Source organism: Macaca fascicularis, chromosome 12 (assembly GCF_037993035.2).
Source record: "Macaca fascicularis isolate 582-1 chromosome 12, T2T-MFA8v1.1".
In the NCBI taxonomy this organism is placed as follows: domain Eukaryota; kingdom Metazoa; phylum Chordata; class Mammalia; order Primates; family Cercopithecidae; genus Macaca; species Macaca fascicularis.
Window position 1 is genome coordinate 118,600,247 of NC_088386.1, and position 19,731 is coordinate 118,619,977.

A 19,731-nucleotide genomic window follows, 5' to 3' on the forward strand; every position below is an offset into this window, starting at 1 on the left:
GGGTGCGGTGGCGGACGCCTATAATCCCAGCTACTCAGGAGGCTGAGGCAGGAGAATCACTTGAACCCAGAGGGCAGAGGTTGCAGTGAGCCAAGATCACGCCACTGCACTCCAGCCTGGGCAACAGACTGAGACTCCGTCTAAAAAAAAAAGATACTGGCGATCTACTTTTTTTTAGATGGACTCTCACTCTATCACCCAGGTTGGAGTACAGTGGCGCGATCTCAGCTCACTGCAACCTCCACCTCCCAGGCTCAAGCAATTCTCCTTCCTCAGCCTCCTGAATAGCTGGGACTACGGGCGCATGCCACCACGCCTAGCTAATTTTTGTATTTTTAGTAGAGACAGGGTTTCACCATGTTGGCCAGGATGGTCTCCATCTCTTGATCTCATGATCCGCCCACCTCAGCCTCCCACAGTGCTGGGATTACAGGTGTGACCACCACACCTGGCCCAGCTATCTACATTTTTTAACATGGTAAAAAGTTCACAAGTGAACTTTGTGATATGAAAGTACAGTTACTAAACAATATACTTTATTTTTATTTATTTAATTTTATTTTATTTTAGAGACAGAGTCTTACTCTTTCACCCAAGCTGAAGTGCATTGCCATGATCATAGCTCACTGCAACCTTGATCTCCTGGGCTCCAGTGATTCTGCCACCTCAGCCTCCCAAACAGCTGGGACCACAGGCACACACCACCACACCTGGCAAATTTTTTAACTTTTTTATAGAGACAGGGTCTCATTATGTTGCCCGGGCTGAACAATATACTTTAAATGACCAATTTTGTGTTTTAAAAATGCACATACCATATGGCTGGGCACAGTGGTTCATGCCTGTAATCCTAGCACTTTGGGAGGCTGAGGTGGGCAGATCACTTGAGGTCAGGAGTTCAAAACCAACCTGACCAACATGGTGAAAACCCATCTCTACTAAAAATATTTTTAAAAATTAGCCAAGCGTGGTGGTGGGCACCTGTAATCCTAGCTACTCGGGAGGCTGAGGCACAAGAATCACGTGAACCTAGGAGGTGGAGGTTGCAGTGAGCTGAGATCATGCCATTACACTCCTGCCTGGGCAATAAGAGTGAGGCTCCGTCTCAAAAAAAAAAAAAAATGCATGTATGTATGTGAGTGTGAACAAAAATAAAACGGCTACCATGATATACAACAAAATGTTAACAGTCGCTATCCTTGGATTGGTGAGATTTTTAAAAATTGTATCTTATATTTTACAGAATTGTAACTAACAAGTATTATTTTATTATGAGAGAAAAAAAAAAAACAAGGCTATCATAAAACACAATCATGCTCACTCCTTTTCCCTGGCTAATCAGACATTGGCAGATTGTCTCTCATTACCACTGGAATCAGAGCCTGTACCCGTGGATTGTTTTTGCCCATAAAATGTGTAATAAGCTCAGAGAAAATTTCTGAAATGATCGTGTCACTTTCCTGTAATGCTCGTGGGTTGGCCAGTAACTGTGAAAGCTTGGCTACGCTGTCAGGTTTGAAGTTCTTCTCACACAGGTCCTGAATTGCAGTACAGGGTCGGATGACATTTTAAACTAGAGCCACTGATAGCGTAAGGGGGCGTGCCGATAGCGTGTAGTGCTTTCCTCTCCAAAAGCAAACAGTCTCCGCTTGCAACCTCGGTTTCTTCGTTCACAAAATGGAGATTACTATCTCTATCTGATGGTTGTGAGGATAAAGTATGTGGAGACAATTTGAAACCTGCGAAGTGCTATTTGATTAGTAGATATTATAGTGAAAGTAAATACCTAGTATATTACCTTCAGTATAAATTACCCAAGTGATCTGGGACTATGGCCTCTTTCTGGCCTGAACTTTAGTCAAACTTGAGCTGCTGTCTCCCAGAGGGTGAGGCAGGGCTTTCAATACAGGTAATGGATGATACAGTTTACTATAACGCCTTGCTTTTACTTGCTGCGTATCCAAAACTGGTTCTATTCTATCCATAATCTTATATGCCTTTCCTATGAATTCCCCGGGGGCACTCCAATCTCTCTGTAGATTACCCTGAAACTTTTAGGACATAACCAAAGTCCATCTATCTTTTTGGGTTTCTATTGCCAGATCCATCTAGAATCAAGAAGGTCTGCAAGACCTCACAAGAATCCGTTTGATCAGCACTAAGGAATTTGTCAAAACAGTGGTCATTTTAAATTGGATTTTTAAAATAAACTCATTAGACATTTTATAGTATTGACCATTCCCTCATTCCTGATATTCTCCTTCCTGAGTTTTCCTGACTCCAGGCTCCTTGGATTTTTCTACTGTCACTATGTGAGAGGCAAAAGCAATACAACATAGTATTGAGTTCTATCAGTCACAGATTTGAATCCTGGATCTACTGTTCACTGAAGCCTTGGACCAGTGATAGAATACTGATAAGCCAAGTAATGTGAAGATAATAACAATACCTACCTTTTAGGTATACCATAGGATGGTTGTGAGAATTTTAAGAGAAATAGTTCATGTTAGGGTTTGGCCTATCATGAACACTGAATAAATAATTAACTCTCTCGCGGCCTCCTCTACCTCCTACACTGCACTTTTCCTTCCTTCTGTGTGGGGTGCTATCCAGAGTTATGTGCTTAGAGATCTTCTCCCGGAATGAGGTGTGCAGCCTCCACTACCACCTGAACACAAATGGCTCCCTTCCTATCTTCAGCCTTTATCTCTCTTCCTTACATATTTCTTTTTTTTTTTTTTTTTTTTTTTTGAGATGGAGTCTCGCTCTGCTGCCCAGGCTGGAGTGCAGTGGCGCAATCTTGGCTTACTGCAACCTCCACCTCCTGGATTCACGCCATTCTCCTGCCTCAGCCTCCCAAGTTGCTGGGATTACAGGTGACCGCCACCATGCCTGGCTAATTTTTTTTTTTTTTTTTGTATTTTTAGTAGAGACAGAGTTTCACTGTGTTAGCCAGGATGGTCTTGATCTCCTGACCTTGTGATCCACCTGCCTTGGCCTCCCAAAGTGCTGGGATTACAGGCGTGAGCCACCACACCCAGCCTCTTCTGTACATATTTTTTACCAGCTTCTGAACATCTGCACCTTGCTGTCCACGATGCTGGCATCTCATACTTGACATGTCGAAAACTGAAGTTTCCCCTAAGACTCATTTTTTTCCCATGTCTGCCTTTCCTTTTCAATGTCATCACCATCCACTGAGTTATCCAAATCAGAAATACTGAAGTCAGCTTAACTCTTCCTCACTCATTTCTCCCTCCTGATTGGTTTTGATTGCAGAAGCTTGGCATCATCTGCCCAGAATCTTCTTTCTCTGCCACAAGGGCAAATTTGACAGCCACCATGTTACAGCAATGGGACCCTGTATCTCATTTGAATGAATTGATCCAGAAGTTGACACCTGATGCCTGCTGGCTTTTGGACTTGGGACCATAGGAAACTTAAGTCCATTTGATTTAATAGCGGAAGCTGTAAGGTACAAGTGTGGGGCCATTAGTGGCCATGTTTCCCACCCCCTGAAGAAAATTAATCTCTAGCGAGGTAAAATGACTCTCACAGCAAGAGAGAAGACAGAGAAGAGAGAGGACCTAGACACATCAAAGTGCCTGGTTGTTCTTGAGACCCATGTGTCTCCTTCTTCCTCCTGAAATTTGACCGTTCAACAACAAGTTAAGTTCAGAATTATTAAAGCTTAGAGTTCGAGTGTTGGAAAGTTATAGCTGAGATTCGAGAGGTGAGATGTAGATAACCTATAACGCAGAGTCCAAAACTGTATTGAAGAGTTTGGACTTTATCGTCACAGCAATTGTGAAGAAATTCAAAGATTTTAAATGATATTTGAAAAGTAATTGAAAAGATCACTTTGGGCACGTTGTGGAAAGGGGATAAGGAGTAGCGGTTTGAAGGGTAAAACTCACAGCAAGAAGATCCGTTAGGAGGTTGCAATAATGCAGGGGAGAAATGATAGCAGGAAGGACTGAGGAGATGGCATGTGTTGAAGCAAAACAAAACATTCACTGGATTGGACTATCTTTGTCCATTCAGGCCACTATAGCAACATATCATATACTGGGTGGCTTATAAACAACCACAATTTATTTCTCACAGTTCTGGAGGCTGGGCAGTTCAAGATCAGGGTGCTGGCATGGTTGGGTTCTGGTGAGGGTCCTCTTTTGAGTTGCAACAGCTCACTTTTTGCTAGGTCCTCATATGGCAGAAGGAGCAAAAGAGCTCCCTTCAACATCCTTTATAAGGGTACTAAGTCCATTCATGAGGGAGGAGCTGTCATGATATAATCACTCCCCAAAGGCCACACCTCTTAATACTATTACCTTGGTGGTTAGGATTTCACCTAATGTAAATATCAGAAAAAATAGAGAAAAAAAACAAACATTCAGACCATATCCTGGATCTTCTTGGAAACTGGAACTAAGTAATGGAAACTGCTTTGTCATGTCCCCAAGGGCACTGCTGTTGGAGTTGCTGACTGTCTCTTTTATAAGATTGCTTTGGGCTCAGTACAGTTGCAGTAAACCTTCCTAATCTATTTCTTCTTGTTCCTACCTTGTATGGGTTGCTGGATCTCCAAGTACTGTTCCAGTGCAAATAAGATGAAGATGTGGGTGAGGGTCATGGGAAGAGAAAGGACATTTAATAAATACTAGTCATTATCCTCATAATTTCTAAGAGTAATCAGTCATAGTGTTATAACAATTTAAAAGCAATTAGGGGCTGCGCCTGGTAGCTTACGCCTGTAATCTTAGCACTTTGGGAGGCCAAGGCAGGTGGATTGCCTGAGCTCAGGAGTTTGAGACCAGCCTGGGCAACAACATGGCAAAACCCCATCTCTACTAAAAATACAAAAAATTAGCTGGGCATGGTGGTGCACACCTGTAGTCCCAGCTTCTCCGGGAGGCTGAGGCACAAGAATCACTTGAACCTGGGAGGCATAGGTTGCAGTGAGCCAAGATCACCCCACTGCACTCCAGCCTAGGCAGCAGAGCAAGACTCTGTCTCAAAAAACAAACAAACACAAAAAGGAGCAATTAGGGAAGCACATATTTTGTAGAGAAAACATCACATATTAACATAAATTAACGAATGGAGAGACAACACTTGAACTTCTGTGTGCCAAGACCAGCTGGGTCGGGGAGACCCTAACCCAGCAGTGCTAGAGGAATTAAAGACACACACACAGAAATATAGAGGTGTGGAGTGGGAAATCAGGGGCTCACAGCCTTCAGAGCTGACAGCCTGGAACAGAGATTTACCCACATATTTATTAACAGCAAGCCAGTGATAAGCATTGTTTCTATAGATTATAGATTAACTAAAAGTATTCCTTATGGGAAACAAAGTGATGGGCCAAAATAAAGGGATGGGTCTGGCTAGTTATCTGCAGGAGGAGCATGTCCTTAAGGCACAGATGGCTCATGCTATTGTTTGTGGTTTAAGAACGCCTTTAAGCGGTTTTCCACCCTGGGTGGGCCAGGTGTTCCTTGCCCTCATTCTAGTAAACCCACAACCTGCCAGCGTGGGTGTCATGGCCATCATGAACATGTCACGGTGCTGCAGAGATTTTATTTATGGCCAGTTTTGGGGCCAGTTTATGGCCAGATTGGGGGGGGCACTAATCCCAACCTGTCCCCCTTCCTTGATTTGCAAAGCAATAAAAGTAAAGGCAGCTTTGTCACGGTGAGCTACTTCTTGCAGGAGTCAGAATCTGTATCTGCAGACTATACAAAGGCAAACAACATAGGTTAAAAGCACAATTACCATTGAAATCACAGAGCTTCCAAGTGTTTTTATCCGTTTTAATGGGTTATTAGCTGCTAATCTGTCTGCAGCTCCTTCAAGCACTCCAGTTCCTGGCATTAAGGTCAGGTGTGCCTGGGATGCTTTAAATATTTGTTCTTTTAATTTTGTAATATCCAAAGACAAGTTTGTAGAGTGTCTTTCTAGATGCTTTTTTATTCTTTCCTAAATTTTGATCTTATTAAGAGCTATTAATAGTTTCCACAAATCCTGATGTTTAGCTCCCACAACAGGCCATATCATTTGAGGTTGAAGTGCCGCTATACCGCCATGGTTCCAGATAATAGGAACTCTTGCCTTACTTCTTATCATTTCTACCATCTGACCATTTTGTTCAGACCAGCTGAACATAGTGTGGCCGTGGCACACAGACTGAGAGGTGCAATTCAACCTAAACATCCCCTTAGGGGACCAATCAATAGTGATTCCGTAGGAAACATTGCGCAGCACCTCTGCCTGTTCTGCAGTGCAACCTTCCTAAATAAGTATGTTCATTTTTCCTGACCAGGTTCAATTTTGTTTACAAATAGGTTTTTGAGGGCGGTATGCCTCAATTATAGGAGCAGATTTATTATGGTAAATACTGAGATCAGAAAGCATGTATAACTGTGTCATAGAGTGATTACATCCAGGCATTGTTGCCAGCCAAGATTGATAAATATGCCCAATAAGTATAATTGTTCTCTGTGTCAGCCCTTGTTGAAGGAATACTCATGGCAGTGGTGATCTTCGCTATCAGAGCTACCATTAAATTACCCATTGTGACTGTTGTCCTGCTTTCCTCAGGTTTTCTTCTGCCATCTGTGGCAGCTTCTTGATCTGTCCCCAGGTGGGTGACTCTGTTCAATGGGTGTTGCTTGTGACAGCTGGGGTCCTTCTCAGTGTCAGTCTCGACATGGCTGCAACTGAGAGGTCCCCAGAATCCTCCCGGAATCCCTTCCTGAGCATCTGGATCATGATAAGGTTTCAGGTGTCTTGATGATATCCAAATCGGCTGTTGATTTTGACCTGGGGAAACACAAGCATAACCTCGACCCCAAGTTATTATTTTACCTATTTCCCAACTTTTTGTTGTCAGATCTCTCCACCAAACCAGTTCTTATGCTTCTGTCTTTGCAGCTGGTTTCTGTAGATTCTGTTCAGCTGCTGATAACATCTGGCCTTTGGGCAGGCTCAAAAAATTTAAAGTTAATAATGCTGGATTCAATTGTGTATCGGCTATCCCGTAATCCCTATTTCCCTCCCTTTTTGTTTTTGTCATCAGTTGTTTATCTGTATGAAATAGCAACTGAGCATTTTAAATTAACTGTGTGGAATGAACCACGTATGAAGAATCAGAAATCACATTAATAGGCATATTAAAAGCAGTCGATACCTCAATTACAGCTACAAGCTCCACTTTTTGAGCTGAAGTATAGGGTGTCTGGAAAACTTTACTCTTCAAACCAGAATAAGAAGCTTTACCATTACTAGACCCATCTGTAAAACAATGAAAACGCTTAGCAGGCTGCAGGTTGTTTACTGCAGGAATTGTAAATGCAAACTGTTCACAGTCTTGCTCAGCTAAAGAGATAGTAAAGAAACAGTCTTTTAAATCTATGACTATTAAAGGCCAATTTTAAGTCCTCTAAAGCCTCCAGTTTCTCTTTACTCAACGGCCATTGTTCTATCCAAATTGACTTATCTGTTAACCATTTTAAAGGTATAGGTTCTGGAGGCTTAACAATGGCTGCCATCAAAAATGATATCCTAAACCTTGGCGGGAACGTTGTCTTTCCGTTTGAAGCAGTTCCTTTAAACCGTGCAAATTTTTTTCTAGTCCCATACCAGGGACATATCCCATTTCATGCGTCATATGTTGACTTCGAGGGCTGTATAATTGTTCTGGAATTAGAACTTGTGCTCCTCATTATTGTAATAAATCTCTCCCCCATAAATTTATAGGTACAGAAGTTATAATTGGTTGAATAGTCCCAGGTTGTCCATCGGGCCCTTCACAATGCAAAATGTAACTTTTGATATACTTCAGGGGCTTTACCAACTCCAACTATGTTAAATTGAGCAGGTTGAATTGGTCACACGGACAGCCAGTGCTGTAGAGAAATGATTGTATCTACCAAACCTTTAAATTTCTTTCCCTGAATAGTTATTTCACAGGTAGGACATTTATCAGTAATTTGATTCACCCAATAAGCTGCTTTGCCTTGTTTATTTGTGCTTCCAAATCCTCCTGTTCATTTAATTTCACTTTTCCCCATTTCCACATACGGCACAATCAGGAGCTGTGCTATATGCTCTCCTGGCTCTGCTTTCCAGGGAACAGAAGTAGATATAACAATTTGAGCCGGGCGCGGTGGCTCAAGCCTGTAATCCCAGCACTTTGGGAGGCCGAGACGGGCGGATCACGAGGTCAGGAGTTCGAGACCATCCTGGCTAACACGGTGAAACCCCGTCTCTACTAAAAAATACAAAAAACTTAGCCGGGCGAGGTGGCGGGCGCCTGTAGTCCCGGCTACTCGGGAGGCTGAGGCAGGAGAATGGCGTAAAAACCCGGGAGGCAGAGCTTGCAGTGAGCTGAGATCCGGCCACTGCACTCCAGCCTGGGCGACACAGCGAGACTCCGTCTCAAAAAAAAAAAAAAAAACAATTTGAATTTCCCGATTGTAATCTGAATCAATGACTCCTCTATGTATTTGTACCCCTTTTAAATTTAAACTAGACCTTCCTAGAAGTAATCTTGTCGTCCCTGCTGGCAAGGGTCCACAGACTCCTCTTGGGACCTTTTGCGGGGGTTCCCCAGGCAGAAGGCTGACAGCTTTTGTGCAGCATAAATCTACTGCAGCACTGCTGGCTGTGGCAGGGGACAGACATTGTACAGGGGTGAGGGAATGGCCTGAGCTGGAAATGCCCCGGTTTGGAACAGGGCCCAAGATGGGCCCCACATGGCATTTCCTGAATTTAAAAGGAAAAGGCTCAAATGTAGCTATAGTATTTCCCTGTTGATCAGGTGGGTGTATTCTAACAGGGAACTGCTGAGCCTCTAGATCACCTTCTCGTCTAGCTTGCTGATTTCTTGCCTGAATAGAACTGAGAGCGGTCGCTCGAGGCTCTGCTTGAACACTCACTGGGGCAACTACTTTTTGCCCAGTGTCCTCCAGAAAAGAAAGATCTGGAGGATCAGGCTACTCTTTTTCTTTGAAATAATAATGAGGGGGTGCAGAAGGGTAGGGATGAAACATCCCCTTAGGGGACCAAGGGTAAGACTCCGTCTCAAAAAACAAACAAACACACAAAGGAGCAATTAGGGAAGCACATAGAGAAAACATCACATATTAACATAAATTAACGAATGGAGAGACAACACTTGAACTTCTACGTGTCAAGACCAGCTGGGTCGGGGAGACCCTAACCCAGCAGTGCTAGAGGAATTAAAGACACAGACACAGAAATATAGAGGTGTGGAGTGGGAAATCAGGGGTCTCACAGCCTTCAGAGCCGACAGCCTCGAACAGAGATTTATCCATGTATTTAAAGATGTACCCATCATTAAATAATTAAAGAGTTACCCATGTTTGCCAGCTAAAGCAAGGTGAAATTGAAAGGAATGAGGCACATCCCCCATATATCTCCCAACTTCCTGAGCCCAGCACAAACACATTCCTCCATATTTCTTTCAGACTTCAGAAAAACATCACCTGGGAGATCTCCGATAAGGTATGCTAAATGTAGAATGTTAACCAATTGTAATGCTGTAACCGAGAGAATTACCTTGTTCCCTATAACTTTACATATCCTGTTTACATCGGGATATAAAAAGCAAGCACTCGCGTTGTTCGGGGCCCTCTTGTGTGCTGTGGAATGGAGGGACCAAGTTCGAACTTGCAGTAAAGATCCTTGCCGCTTGGCTTTGACTCTGCACTCTGGTGGTCTTCTTTGGGGAACAAACGGTCTGGGCATAACAAAATAAACAGCCTTGTTGCTCACACAGAACCTGTTTGGTGGTCTCTTCACATGGACGCATGAGACATTTGGTGCTAAAGACCCGGGTCAGAGGGACTCCTTTGGGGGACCAGTTCCCTGTCTTCACCCTTGCTCCATGAAGAGATCCACCTATGACGTCAGGTCCTCAAACCAACCAACCCAAGGAACATCTCACCAATTTCAAGTGGTAAGTGGTCTTTTCACTCTCTTCTCCCGCCTCTCTCCTTCAATCTTCCTCTCTCACTACACTTCAATCTGCCTGTCCTTCCAATTCCAGTTCTTTTTCCTCTCTAGTAGAGACAAAGGAGACATATTTTATCCTTGGACCCAAAACTCCGGCGCCGGTCACGGACTCGGGAAGACAGCCTTACCTTGGTGTTTAATCATTGCAGGGACGCCTTCCTGATTGTTCACCCACACTGCATTGGTGTCTGACCACCGTGGGGACGCCTGCCTTGGTCATTCACCCACATTCCCTTGGTGGCAAGTCAATTGCGGGGACGCCTGCTTTGGCTGCTCACCCACATTGCAGCCCAGGGCTGCTCCCCACCTCCCTTCTCCCTGTCTCTACCCTGCTCTTTAAACTTGCCTTCTTCACCATGGGCAACCTTCCACCCTCCATTCCTCTTTCTTCTCCCTTAGCCTGCATTCTCAAGAACTTAAAACCTCTTCAACTCTTGCCTGACCTAAAACCTAAGCGTCTTATTTTTTTCTACAACACCGCTTGGCCCTAATACAAACTTGTCAATGGCTCTAAATGGCCAGAAAACAGCACTTTTGATTTCTCCATCCTACGAGACCTAGATAATTTTTGTCGAAAAATGGGCAAATGGTCTGAGGTGCCTGGCGTCCAGGCCTTCTTTCACATATTGGTCCCTCCCTAGTCTCTGCTCCCAGTGTGATTTGTCCCAAATCTTTCTGCTTTCTCTCCTGTCTGTTCCTTCAGTCTCCACCCCAAGCTCTGAGTCCTTTGAATCCTTCTTTTCTCCAGACTCATCTGACCTCTCCCCTTCTCCCAGGCTGCTCCTCACCAGGCCAAGCCAGATCCCAATTCTTCCTCAGCCTCTGCTGCCCCACCCTATAATCCTTCTATCACCTCCGCTCCTCACACCCGGTCTGGCTTACAGTTTCGTTCCGCGACTAGTCCTCCTCCACCTGCCCAACTATTTCCTCTTAAAGAGGTGGCTGGAGCTGAAGGCACAGTCAGGGTACATGTGCCTTTTTCTCTAGCAGACCTCTCCCAAATCAGCCAGCCTTTAGGCTCTTTCTCATCAGACCCCACTAAATAGATACAGGAATTGTGATATCTAACTCTGTCCTACAATTTAACCTGGAGTGACTTAAATGTCATCCTGACTTCTACCCTTTCCCCAGATGAACGGGAAAGAGTTTTTTCTCTAGCCCAATCTCACGCTGATAACCGCCAGCTTCATGAGCCAGACCTCCAGGAAGGCATTAGAGCAGTTCCCCGGGAGGATCCCCAATGGAACTATCAGGCAGATTCCCCGGGTATAGCTAGGTGAGATTACATGCTTTCCTGCCTAGCTGAAGGGCTTAAAAAGGCAGCTTACAAAGCTGTTAATTATGACAAACTTAAAGAAACTACCCAAGGTAAAGACGAAAACCCAGCCCAGTTCATGGCCTGCTTAGCAGCAACCCTTAGACACTTCACCACCCTAGACCCAGAGGGGCCAGAAGGCCGCCCTATTCTTAATATGCATTTTATCACCCAGTCAGCTCCTGACATTAGAAAAAAGCTTCAAAAATTGGAATCCGGCCCTCATACCCCACAACAGAAATTAATCAATTTCGCCTTCAAGGTGTACAATAATAGAGAGGAGGTAGCCAGACAGCAACGCATTTCTGAGTTACAGCTACTTGCTTCCGCTGTAAGACAATCCACAACCACGTCTCTAGCATACAAGAGCTTCAGAACATCTAAGCCACAGCTCCCAGGGGCTCGTTCAAAACATCCCCGTGGGCCTTGCTTCAAATGCCAAAAGCCTGGCCACTGGGCCTCAGAATACCTGCAGCCCGGATTCCTCCTAAGCGGGGCCCTGTCTGTGCAGGCCCCCACGGGAGGTCGGACTGTCCAACTCACATCACCGCCACTCCTAAAGCCCCTGGAGCCCAAACCCAACCTTCCTTGGCCGACTCCTTCCCAGATCTCCTCTGCTTAGCAGCTGAAGACTGCCTGATCGCCTCGGAAGCTCCCTGGACCATCACGGATGCTGAGCTTCGGGTAACTCTTATAGTGGAGGGTAAGTCTGTCCCCTGTTTAATCCATACAGAGGCTACCCACTCCACATTACCTTCTTTTCAAGGGCCTGTTTCCTTTGCCTCCATAACTGTTGTGGGTATTGATGGCCAGGCTGCTAAACCTCTTAAAACTCCCCAACTCTGAGACATTTTAACTAAATTATCTGCTTCCCTGACTATTCCTGGGCTACAGCCACACCTCAGTGCCTCCTTTTCCCCCAGTTCAAAGCCTCCTTCGCATCCTCCCCTTGTATTTCCCTGCCTTAATCCACAAGCATAGGACACCTCTACTCCCTCCTTGGTGATGGATGGTGCACCCCTTACCATCCCATTAAAACCTAATCACCCAGGCCGGGCGCGGTGGCTCAAACCTGTAATCCCAGCACTTTGGGAGGCCGAGACGGGTGGATCACGAGGTCAGGAGATCGAGACCATCCTGGCTAACATGGTAAAACCCCGTCTCTACTAAAAAATACCAAAAAAACTAGCCGGTCGAGGTGGTGGGCGCCTGTAGTCCCAGCTACTCAGGAGGCTGAGGCAGGAGAATGGCGTAAACCCAGGAAGCAGAGCTTACAGTGAGCCGAGATCCAGCCACTGCACTCCAGCCTGGGCGACAGAGCGAGACTCCGTCTCAAAAAAAAAAACCTAATCACTCTTACCCTGCTCAATGCCAATATCCCATCCCACAGCATGCTTTAAAAGGATTAAAGCCTGTTATCACTCACATGTTACCGCATGGCCTTTTAAAGCCTATAAACTCTCCCTACAATTCTGCCATTTTACCTGTCCAAAAGCTGGACAAAGCCTTACAGGATCTGCGCCTTATCATCCAAACTGTCTTGCCTATCCACCCCGTGGTGCCAAAGCCATGTACTCTCCTGAAGGGGTGGCCTGCCCCTCCACACCTGTGGGCGTTTCTCATTAGGTGGAACAAGAGACTTGAGAAAAGAAGTGAGACACAGAGACAAAGTATAGAGAAAGAAAAAGTGGGCCCAGGGGACCAGTGCTCAGCATACAGAGGACCCGCGACAGCACCAGTCTCTGAGTTCCCTCAGTATTTATTGATCATTATCTTTATCATCTTTGAAAAGGGAAGTGGCAGGATAATAGGATCATCGTAGGGAGAAGGTCAGCAGTAAGACATATGAATAAAGATCTCTGTGAGGCCGGGCGCGGTGGCTCACGCCTGTAATCCCAGCACTTTGGGAGGCCGAGGCGGGCGGATCACAAGGTCAGGAGATCGAGACCACGGTGAAACCCCGTCTCTACTAAAAATACAAAAAATTAGCCGGGCGCAGTTGTGGGCGCCTGTAGTCCCAGCTACTCGGGAGGCTGAGGCAGGAGAATGGCGTGAACCCGGGAGGCGGAGCTTGCAGTGAGCCGAGATCGCGCCACTGCACTCCAGCCTGGGCGACAGAGCGAGACTCCTTCTCAAAAAAAAAAAAAAAAAAAAAAGATCTCTGTGACATAAGTTCAAGGAAAAGTGCTGTGCCTTGATATGCATTTGCAAACATCTCCATAAACCTTTTTAGTGCATAAAGAGCAGCATTGCTGCTAGCACGTCCCACCTTCAGCCCTAAGTTGGTTTTCTCCCATCTCAGTAAATAGAACATGCAATTGGGTTTTACATCGAGATGTTCCATTGCCCAGGGACAGGCAGGAGACAGATGCTTTTCTCTATCTCAACTGCCAAGAGGCCTTCTTTCCTCTTTTACTAATCCTCCTCAGCACAGACCCTTCACGGGTGTCAGGCTGGGGGACGATCAGGTCTTTCCCTTCCCACGAGGCCATATTTCAGACTACCACATGGGGAGAAACCTTGGACAATACCTAGCTTTCCTAGGCAGAGGTCCCTGTGACCTTCCGCAGTGTATGTGTCCCTGGGTACTTGAGATTAACAGAATGGTGATGACTTTTCACAAGCATACTGCCTTCAGCCACTTGTTTAACAAAGCACACCCTGCACAGCCCCAAATCCTTTAAATCTTGAGTCACCACAGCACATGTCTCTTGCAAGGACAGGGTTGGGGGTGCGGTCACAGATTAACAGCATCTCAAATACAGAACAAAATGGAGTCTCTTATGTCTACTTCTTTCTATATAGACACAGTAACAGTCTGATCTCTCCTTCCTTTCCCCACACTCTTCTATCCTCAATACCTCCCTCCACAACCCATTATTCTGTTCTGGATCTCATGCTTTCTTTGCTCTTCCTTTGTACCCTTCATCCCAGCCTCTCTTTGCTTTCACTTGGACTGACCGTGACACCCATCAGGCTCAGCAAATTACCTGGGCTGTACTGCCGCAAGGCTTCACAGACAGCCCCCATTACTTCAGTCAAGCCCAAATTTCTTCCTCATCTGTTTCCTATCTTGACATAATTCTTAATGAAAACACATGTGCTCTCCCTGCCGATCATGTCTGACTGATCTCTAAAACCCCAACCCCTTCTACAAAACAACAACTCCTTTCCTTCCTAGGCATGGTTGGGTACTTTCACCTTTGGATACCTGGTTTTGCCATCCTAACGAAACCATTATATAACTCACAAAAGGAAACCTAGCTGACCTCATAGATCCTAAATCCTTTCCCCACTCCTCTTTCCGTTCCTTGAAGACAGCTTTAGAGAATGCCCCCACACTAGCTCTCCCTAACTCATCCCAACGCTTTTCACCACACACAGCCGAAGTGCAGGGCTGTGCAGTCGGAATTCTTACACAAGGACCAGGACTGCGCCCTGTAACCTTTTTGTCCAAACAACTTGACCTTACTGTTTTAGACTGGCCATCATGTCTCCATGTGGCGGCTGCTGCCACCCTAATACTTTTAGAGGCCCTCAAAATCACAAACTATGCTCAACTCACCCTCTACAGTTCTCATAACTTCCAAAATCTATTTTCTTCCTCACACCTGACACATATACTTTCTGCTCCCGGCTTCTTCAGCTGTACTCACTCTTTGTTGAGTCTCCCACAGTTACCATTGTTCCTGGCCTGGACTTCAATGCGGCCTCCCACATTATTTCTGATACCACACCTGACCCCCATGGCTGTATCTCTCTGATATACCTGACCTTCACTCCATTTCCCCATATTTCCTTTCTTGTTCCTCACCCTGATTACACTTTGTTTATTGATGGCAGTTTCACCAGGCTTAATCGCCACACACCAGCAAAGGCAGGCTATGCTATAGTATCTTCCACATCTATCATTGAGGCTAGCGTTCTGCCCCACTCCACTACCTCTCCACAACTCAAACTCATTGCCTTAACTTGGGCCCTTACTCTTGCAAAGGAATTATGCATCAATATTTATACTGACTCTAAATATGCCTTCCATATCCTGCACCACCACGCTGTTATATGGGCTGAAAGAGGTTTCCTCATGACGCAAGGCTCCTCCATCATTAATGCCTCTTTAATAAAAACTCTTCTCAAGGCCACTTTACTTCCAAAGGAAGCTGGAGTCATACACGGCAAGGGCCATCAAAAGACATCAGATTCCATCGCTCAGGGCAATGCTTATGCTGATAAGGTAGCTAAAGAAGCAGCTAGCATTCCAACTTCTGTCCCTCATGGCCAGTTTTTCTCCTTCTTATCAGTCACTCCTGCCCACTCTCCCACTGAAACTTCCACCTATCAATCTCTTCCCACACAAGGCAAATGGTTCTTGGACCAAGGAAAATATCTCCTTCCAGCCTCACAGGCCCATTCTATTCTGTCGTCATTTCATAACCTCTTCCATGTAGGTTACAAGCTGCTAGCCCACCTCTTAGAACCTCTCATTTCCTTTCCATCGTGGAAATCTATCCTTAAGAAAATCACTTCTCAGTGTTCCATCTGCTCTTCTACTACTCCTCAGGGATTGTTCAGGGCCCCTCCCTTCCCTACACATCAAGCTCGGGGATTTGCCCCTGCCCAGGACTGGCAAATTGACTTTACTCACATGCTCCGGGTCAGGAAACTAAAATACCTCTTGGTCTGGGTAGACGCTTTCACTGAATAGGTAGAGGCCTTTCCCACAGCGTCTGAGAAGGCCACCTTGGTCATTTCTTCCCTTTTGTCAGAATAATTCCTCAGTTTGGCCTTCCCACTTCTATACAGTCTGATAACAGACCAGCCTTTCTTAGTCAAATCACCCAAGCAGTTTCTCAGGCTCTTGGTATTCAGTAAAACCTTCATACCCCTTACCATCCTCAATCTTCAGGAAAGGTAGGATGGACTAATGGTCTTTTAAAAACCCACCTCACCAAGCTCAGCCTTCAACTTAAAAAAGAGGATTCTGTCAAGAATAGAGCCCCAAGACTCACCAACCAAACAAGTAATTATGCTGAACCCCCTTGGGCACTCTCTAATTGGACGTCCTGGGTACTCCCAATTCTTAGTCCTTTAATACCTGTTTTTCTCCTTCTCTTAATTCGGACCTTGTATCTTTCATTTAGTTTCTCAATTCATATAAAACCGCATTCAGGCCATCACCAATAATTCTATATGACAAATGCTCCTTCTAACAACCCCACAATATCACCCCTTACCCCAAAATCTTTCTTCAGTTGAATCTCTCCCACTGTAGGTCCCATGCCGCCCCTAATCCCACTCGAAGCAGCCCTGAGAAACATCGCCCATTATCTCTCCGTACCACCCCCCAACACTTCAACACTATTTTATGTTATTTTTCTTTTTTTTTTTTGAGACGGAGTCTCGCTCTGTCGCCCAGGCTGGAGTGCAGTGGCCGGATCTCAGCTCACTGCAAGCTCCGCCTCCCGGGTTTACGCCATTCTCCTGCCTCAGCCTCCCAAGTAGCTGGGACTACAAGCGCCCGCCACCTCGCCCGGCTAGTTTTTTGTATTTTTTAGTAGAGACGGGGTTTCCCCGTGTTAGCCAGGATGGTCTCGATCTCCTGACCTCGTGATCCGCCCGTCTCGGCCTCCCAAAGTGCTGGGATTACAGGCTTGAGCTACCATGCCCGGCTTTATGTTATTTTTCTTACTAGTATGAGAAGACAGGAATGTCAGGCCTCTGAGCACAAGCTAAGCCATCATATCCCCTGTGAGCTGCACGTATACATCCAGATGGCCTGAAGCAACTGAAGATCCACAAAAGAAGTGAAAATAGTCTTAACTGATGACATTCCACCATTGTAATTTGTTTCTGCCCCACCCTAACTGATCAATGAACTTTGTAATCTCCCCCATCCTTAAGAAGGTTCCTTGTAATTCTCCCCATCCTTGAGAATGTACTTTGTGAGATCCACCCCCTGCCCGGAAAACACTGCTCCTAACTCCACCGCCTATCCCAAAACCTATAAGAACTAATGATAATCCACCACCCTTTGCTGACTCCCTTTTCAGACTCAGCCCGCCTGCACCCTGGTGAAATAAACAGCCTTGTTGCTCACACAAAGCCTGTTTGGTGGTCTCTTCACACGGACACGTGAGACATTAACCAGAGCTGGTTGCTGTCAGTGGTGTGTGTTTATGTGTGTGTGTGTGTGTGTGTGTGTGTGTGTGACAGAGAGAGACAGAGAGACAGAATACTTACTTTTATGATTAATGCATCTTATGAAAATCAGAACCATGACCTTTGCCCTAAACCATCCCTTCTAAGGACTCTGTCTAGACAGAATACTAACAGAATACTATTTCCTTTTTAACCTGACAATGAGAACATTTTTACTTAAGTTACAGTAAAACATCATGTTATAGAAAGACATTGTCACCTTTCTACAAGTAGAAGTTAGTTATAGTAAAGTGCACAGGAAGAAATAAATAAAACAAAGAAAAGATTTCTTATTTCTCAGTTCCAAGAGTAGCCTTTCATTATTGTTGAGGCATTCTGGCCTGTGACCTTCTTATTTCTTCATCAGAGTTGAGAAGTAGAAAGAGGAACCATACCCATCAGTGGAATCCCAGATCTTCCAAGGGACTGTGCTGGTTCCTTCCCCAGGACTTGCCACAGCTGTGGTGCTTGATACATTTTCGTTGAATTATTGTAAACATATATATGTATTATTCACTCATATTTAGCCAATTCCAGGCCCATAGGAACAAAGCTGATGCTTCTGCCAAATGTATTTTTCTTTAATCATTTGCTAAAATATTTGTTGACTGAATGGATAACTACACCTCAACCCAAATGACAGGTTCCGTCATCAGCATTCATCTACTTACCCTTCAATGACTTGTTCCTCTGTTGTGACAACACTCCCTTTCTTCCTTATATTATTTGAGAAGCAGCCTAGTATAGCAGTTAGGCTCTGGAATCTTAGGCTCATATGAAAGAATTGTTTTGAATAGCTTGATGAATTAAAACGTTCCCACTATGTCAATCCAGTGATCACTTAACTCTCATAACTTGGCACATAATATGTAAACAAATAAATACATGTTGAATGTCAAAAGGATGAGAGTATAATAATGAGTGAAAAAATAAAAAATTGTTGATTAAAATGGTGATGGACTGTTGCATTGACTGAGTGCTGATGAGTCCATGCTTTGTTTCAGTTGGCTGTGATGGCTGTGACAGGATATGACAGTTCTTATCTATTAGCTTAGTGCTCTGGGAAAGTAACAAACACATTACTAAGCAAGCAAACTCCAAGTGATCAGGATCAGGAGTGCTGGGTGTTTTACTCTTCTTTACCGATAGATTCGGAATCCAATTAATCAAACAGTCCTACTATTTATACCATGCATACCTCAAGTCTATCTCTATTTTCCTAAGCTTCCACATCCTCTGCAATCATCCTACAATAGTCTCCTTAGGGGATATGCCTACTTCCACTCTTGCTATCTCCAATCTGTTCTAAATAGGTGCCCATTGTGCTATGTCAGCCTATGTGTTTCCTTCAGGACACTGTCACAAATTTGGTTGTCTATGTAGGTAGGTATTTTCTGTTTCTCCCACTAGACTGTGAGTTGCAGCAGGACAGGGACCTTTCTTATTCACCATTGTAGCTCACCTCCTTTCCCTACCCAGTGCCTAATACATAGAAAGCTTTCCACAAATAGTCAATGAGTAAATGTACATAATGTGTGTTCACAGTGTGTGTTCATAGTGTCCCTACCTAGCACTGGGGGAAAGTTTAAGGAAGAAATATAAAAGGAAAGAAGAAAGTGACTCCTTAAGTAGGAGGACAAAAAAAACCCCAAACAAGTTTTGCATACAAAAAGTCACAAACAACTCCTCCAAGTGGCCCTGGTATTTGTTTTAATCCAACTCTCTTTGTATTAAAATGTTGAAGAAGAAAAGGGCAGAGGATGTGGGAGAAGGGAGGGCCAACTCTGTTGTTTTGCCCTGTTCCAAGTCCTCTCCAGCAAGACTTGACAGCTACTCATCATTTTCAGTTCTTCAACTATGTGGTAATTAACATTTATAAATAAAGTGCAGTGGTTGCTCCCAAGGACTAGGCACTATTTAGAATCTAGCCATCCATTTATCCATTTAGCATATCATAATTGAAACCCTTCAGTGTCTTGTATTGCTCTTGGGGTACAAACTTGAACCCTAAACACAGTCTGCAAAGCTCTGGACCTTACCCACCATTTTTGCCTGATGTCACCCCAATCTCACCCTTGTCCCCCAAACTCCCACTCTTTGAGCTCTTCCTGGAGTTCGGCCACAGGACCTTTGCACGCGTGCTTCCCTTTGCCTGGATGACTGCTGGGTTAACTAAATTT

At 44.9% G+C, this 19,731-nt stretch overlaps 1 protein-coding gene across 2 annotated transcripts in view; it reads left to right on the plus strand.

Annotated features, from left to right (window-relative positions):
* The first annotated feature begins 9,636 nt into the window (after window positions 1-9,636).
* MOGAT1 (monoacylglycerol O-acyltransferase 1) overlaps window positions 9,637-19,731 on the plus strand; it is a 54,318-nt gene continuing 44,223 nt past the window's right edge. Inside the window, exons 1-2 of one of the 2 annotated variants that reach the window (XM_065526164.1) lie at window positions 9,652-9,698; window positions 9,803-12,056. In XM_065526164.1, coding sequence (XP_065382236.1) covers window positions 11,789-12,056 — 268 coding nt within the window. In that variant the 5' untranslated portion in view covers window positions 9,652-9,698; window positions 9,803-11,788. Of the gene's footprint in view, window positions 12,057-19,731 lie in introns of both variants that reach the window. The other variant, XM_065526163.1, reaches the window with a different exon arrangement.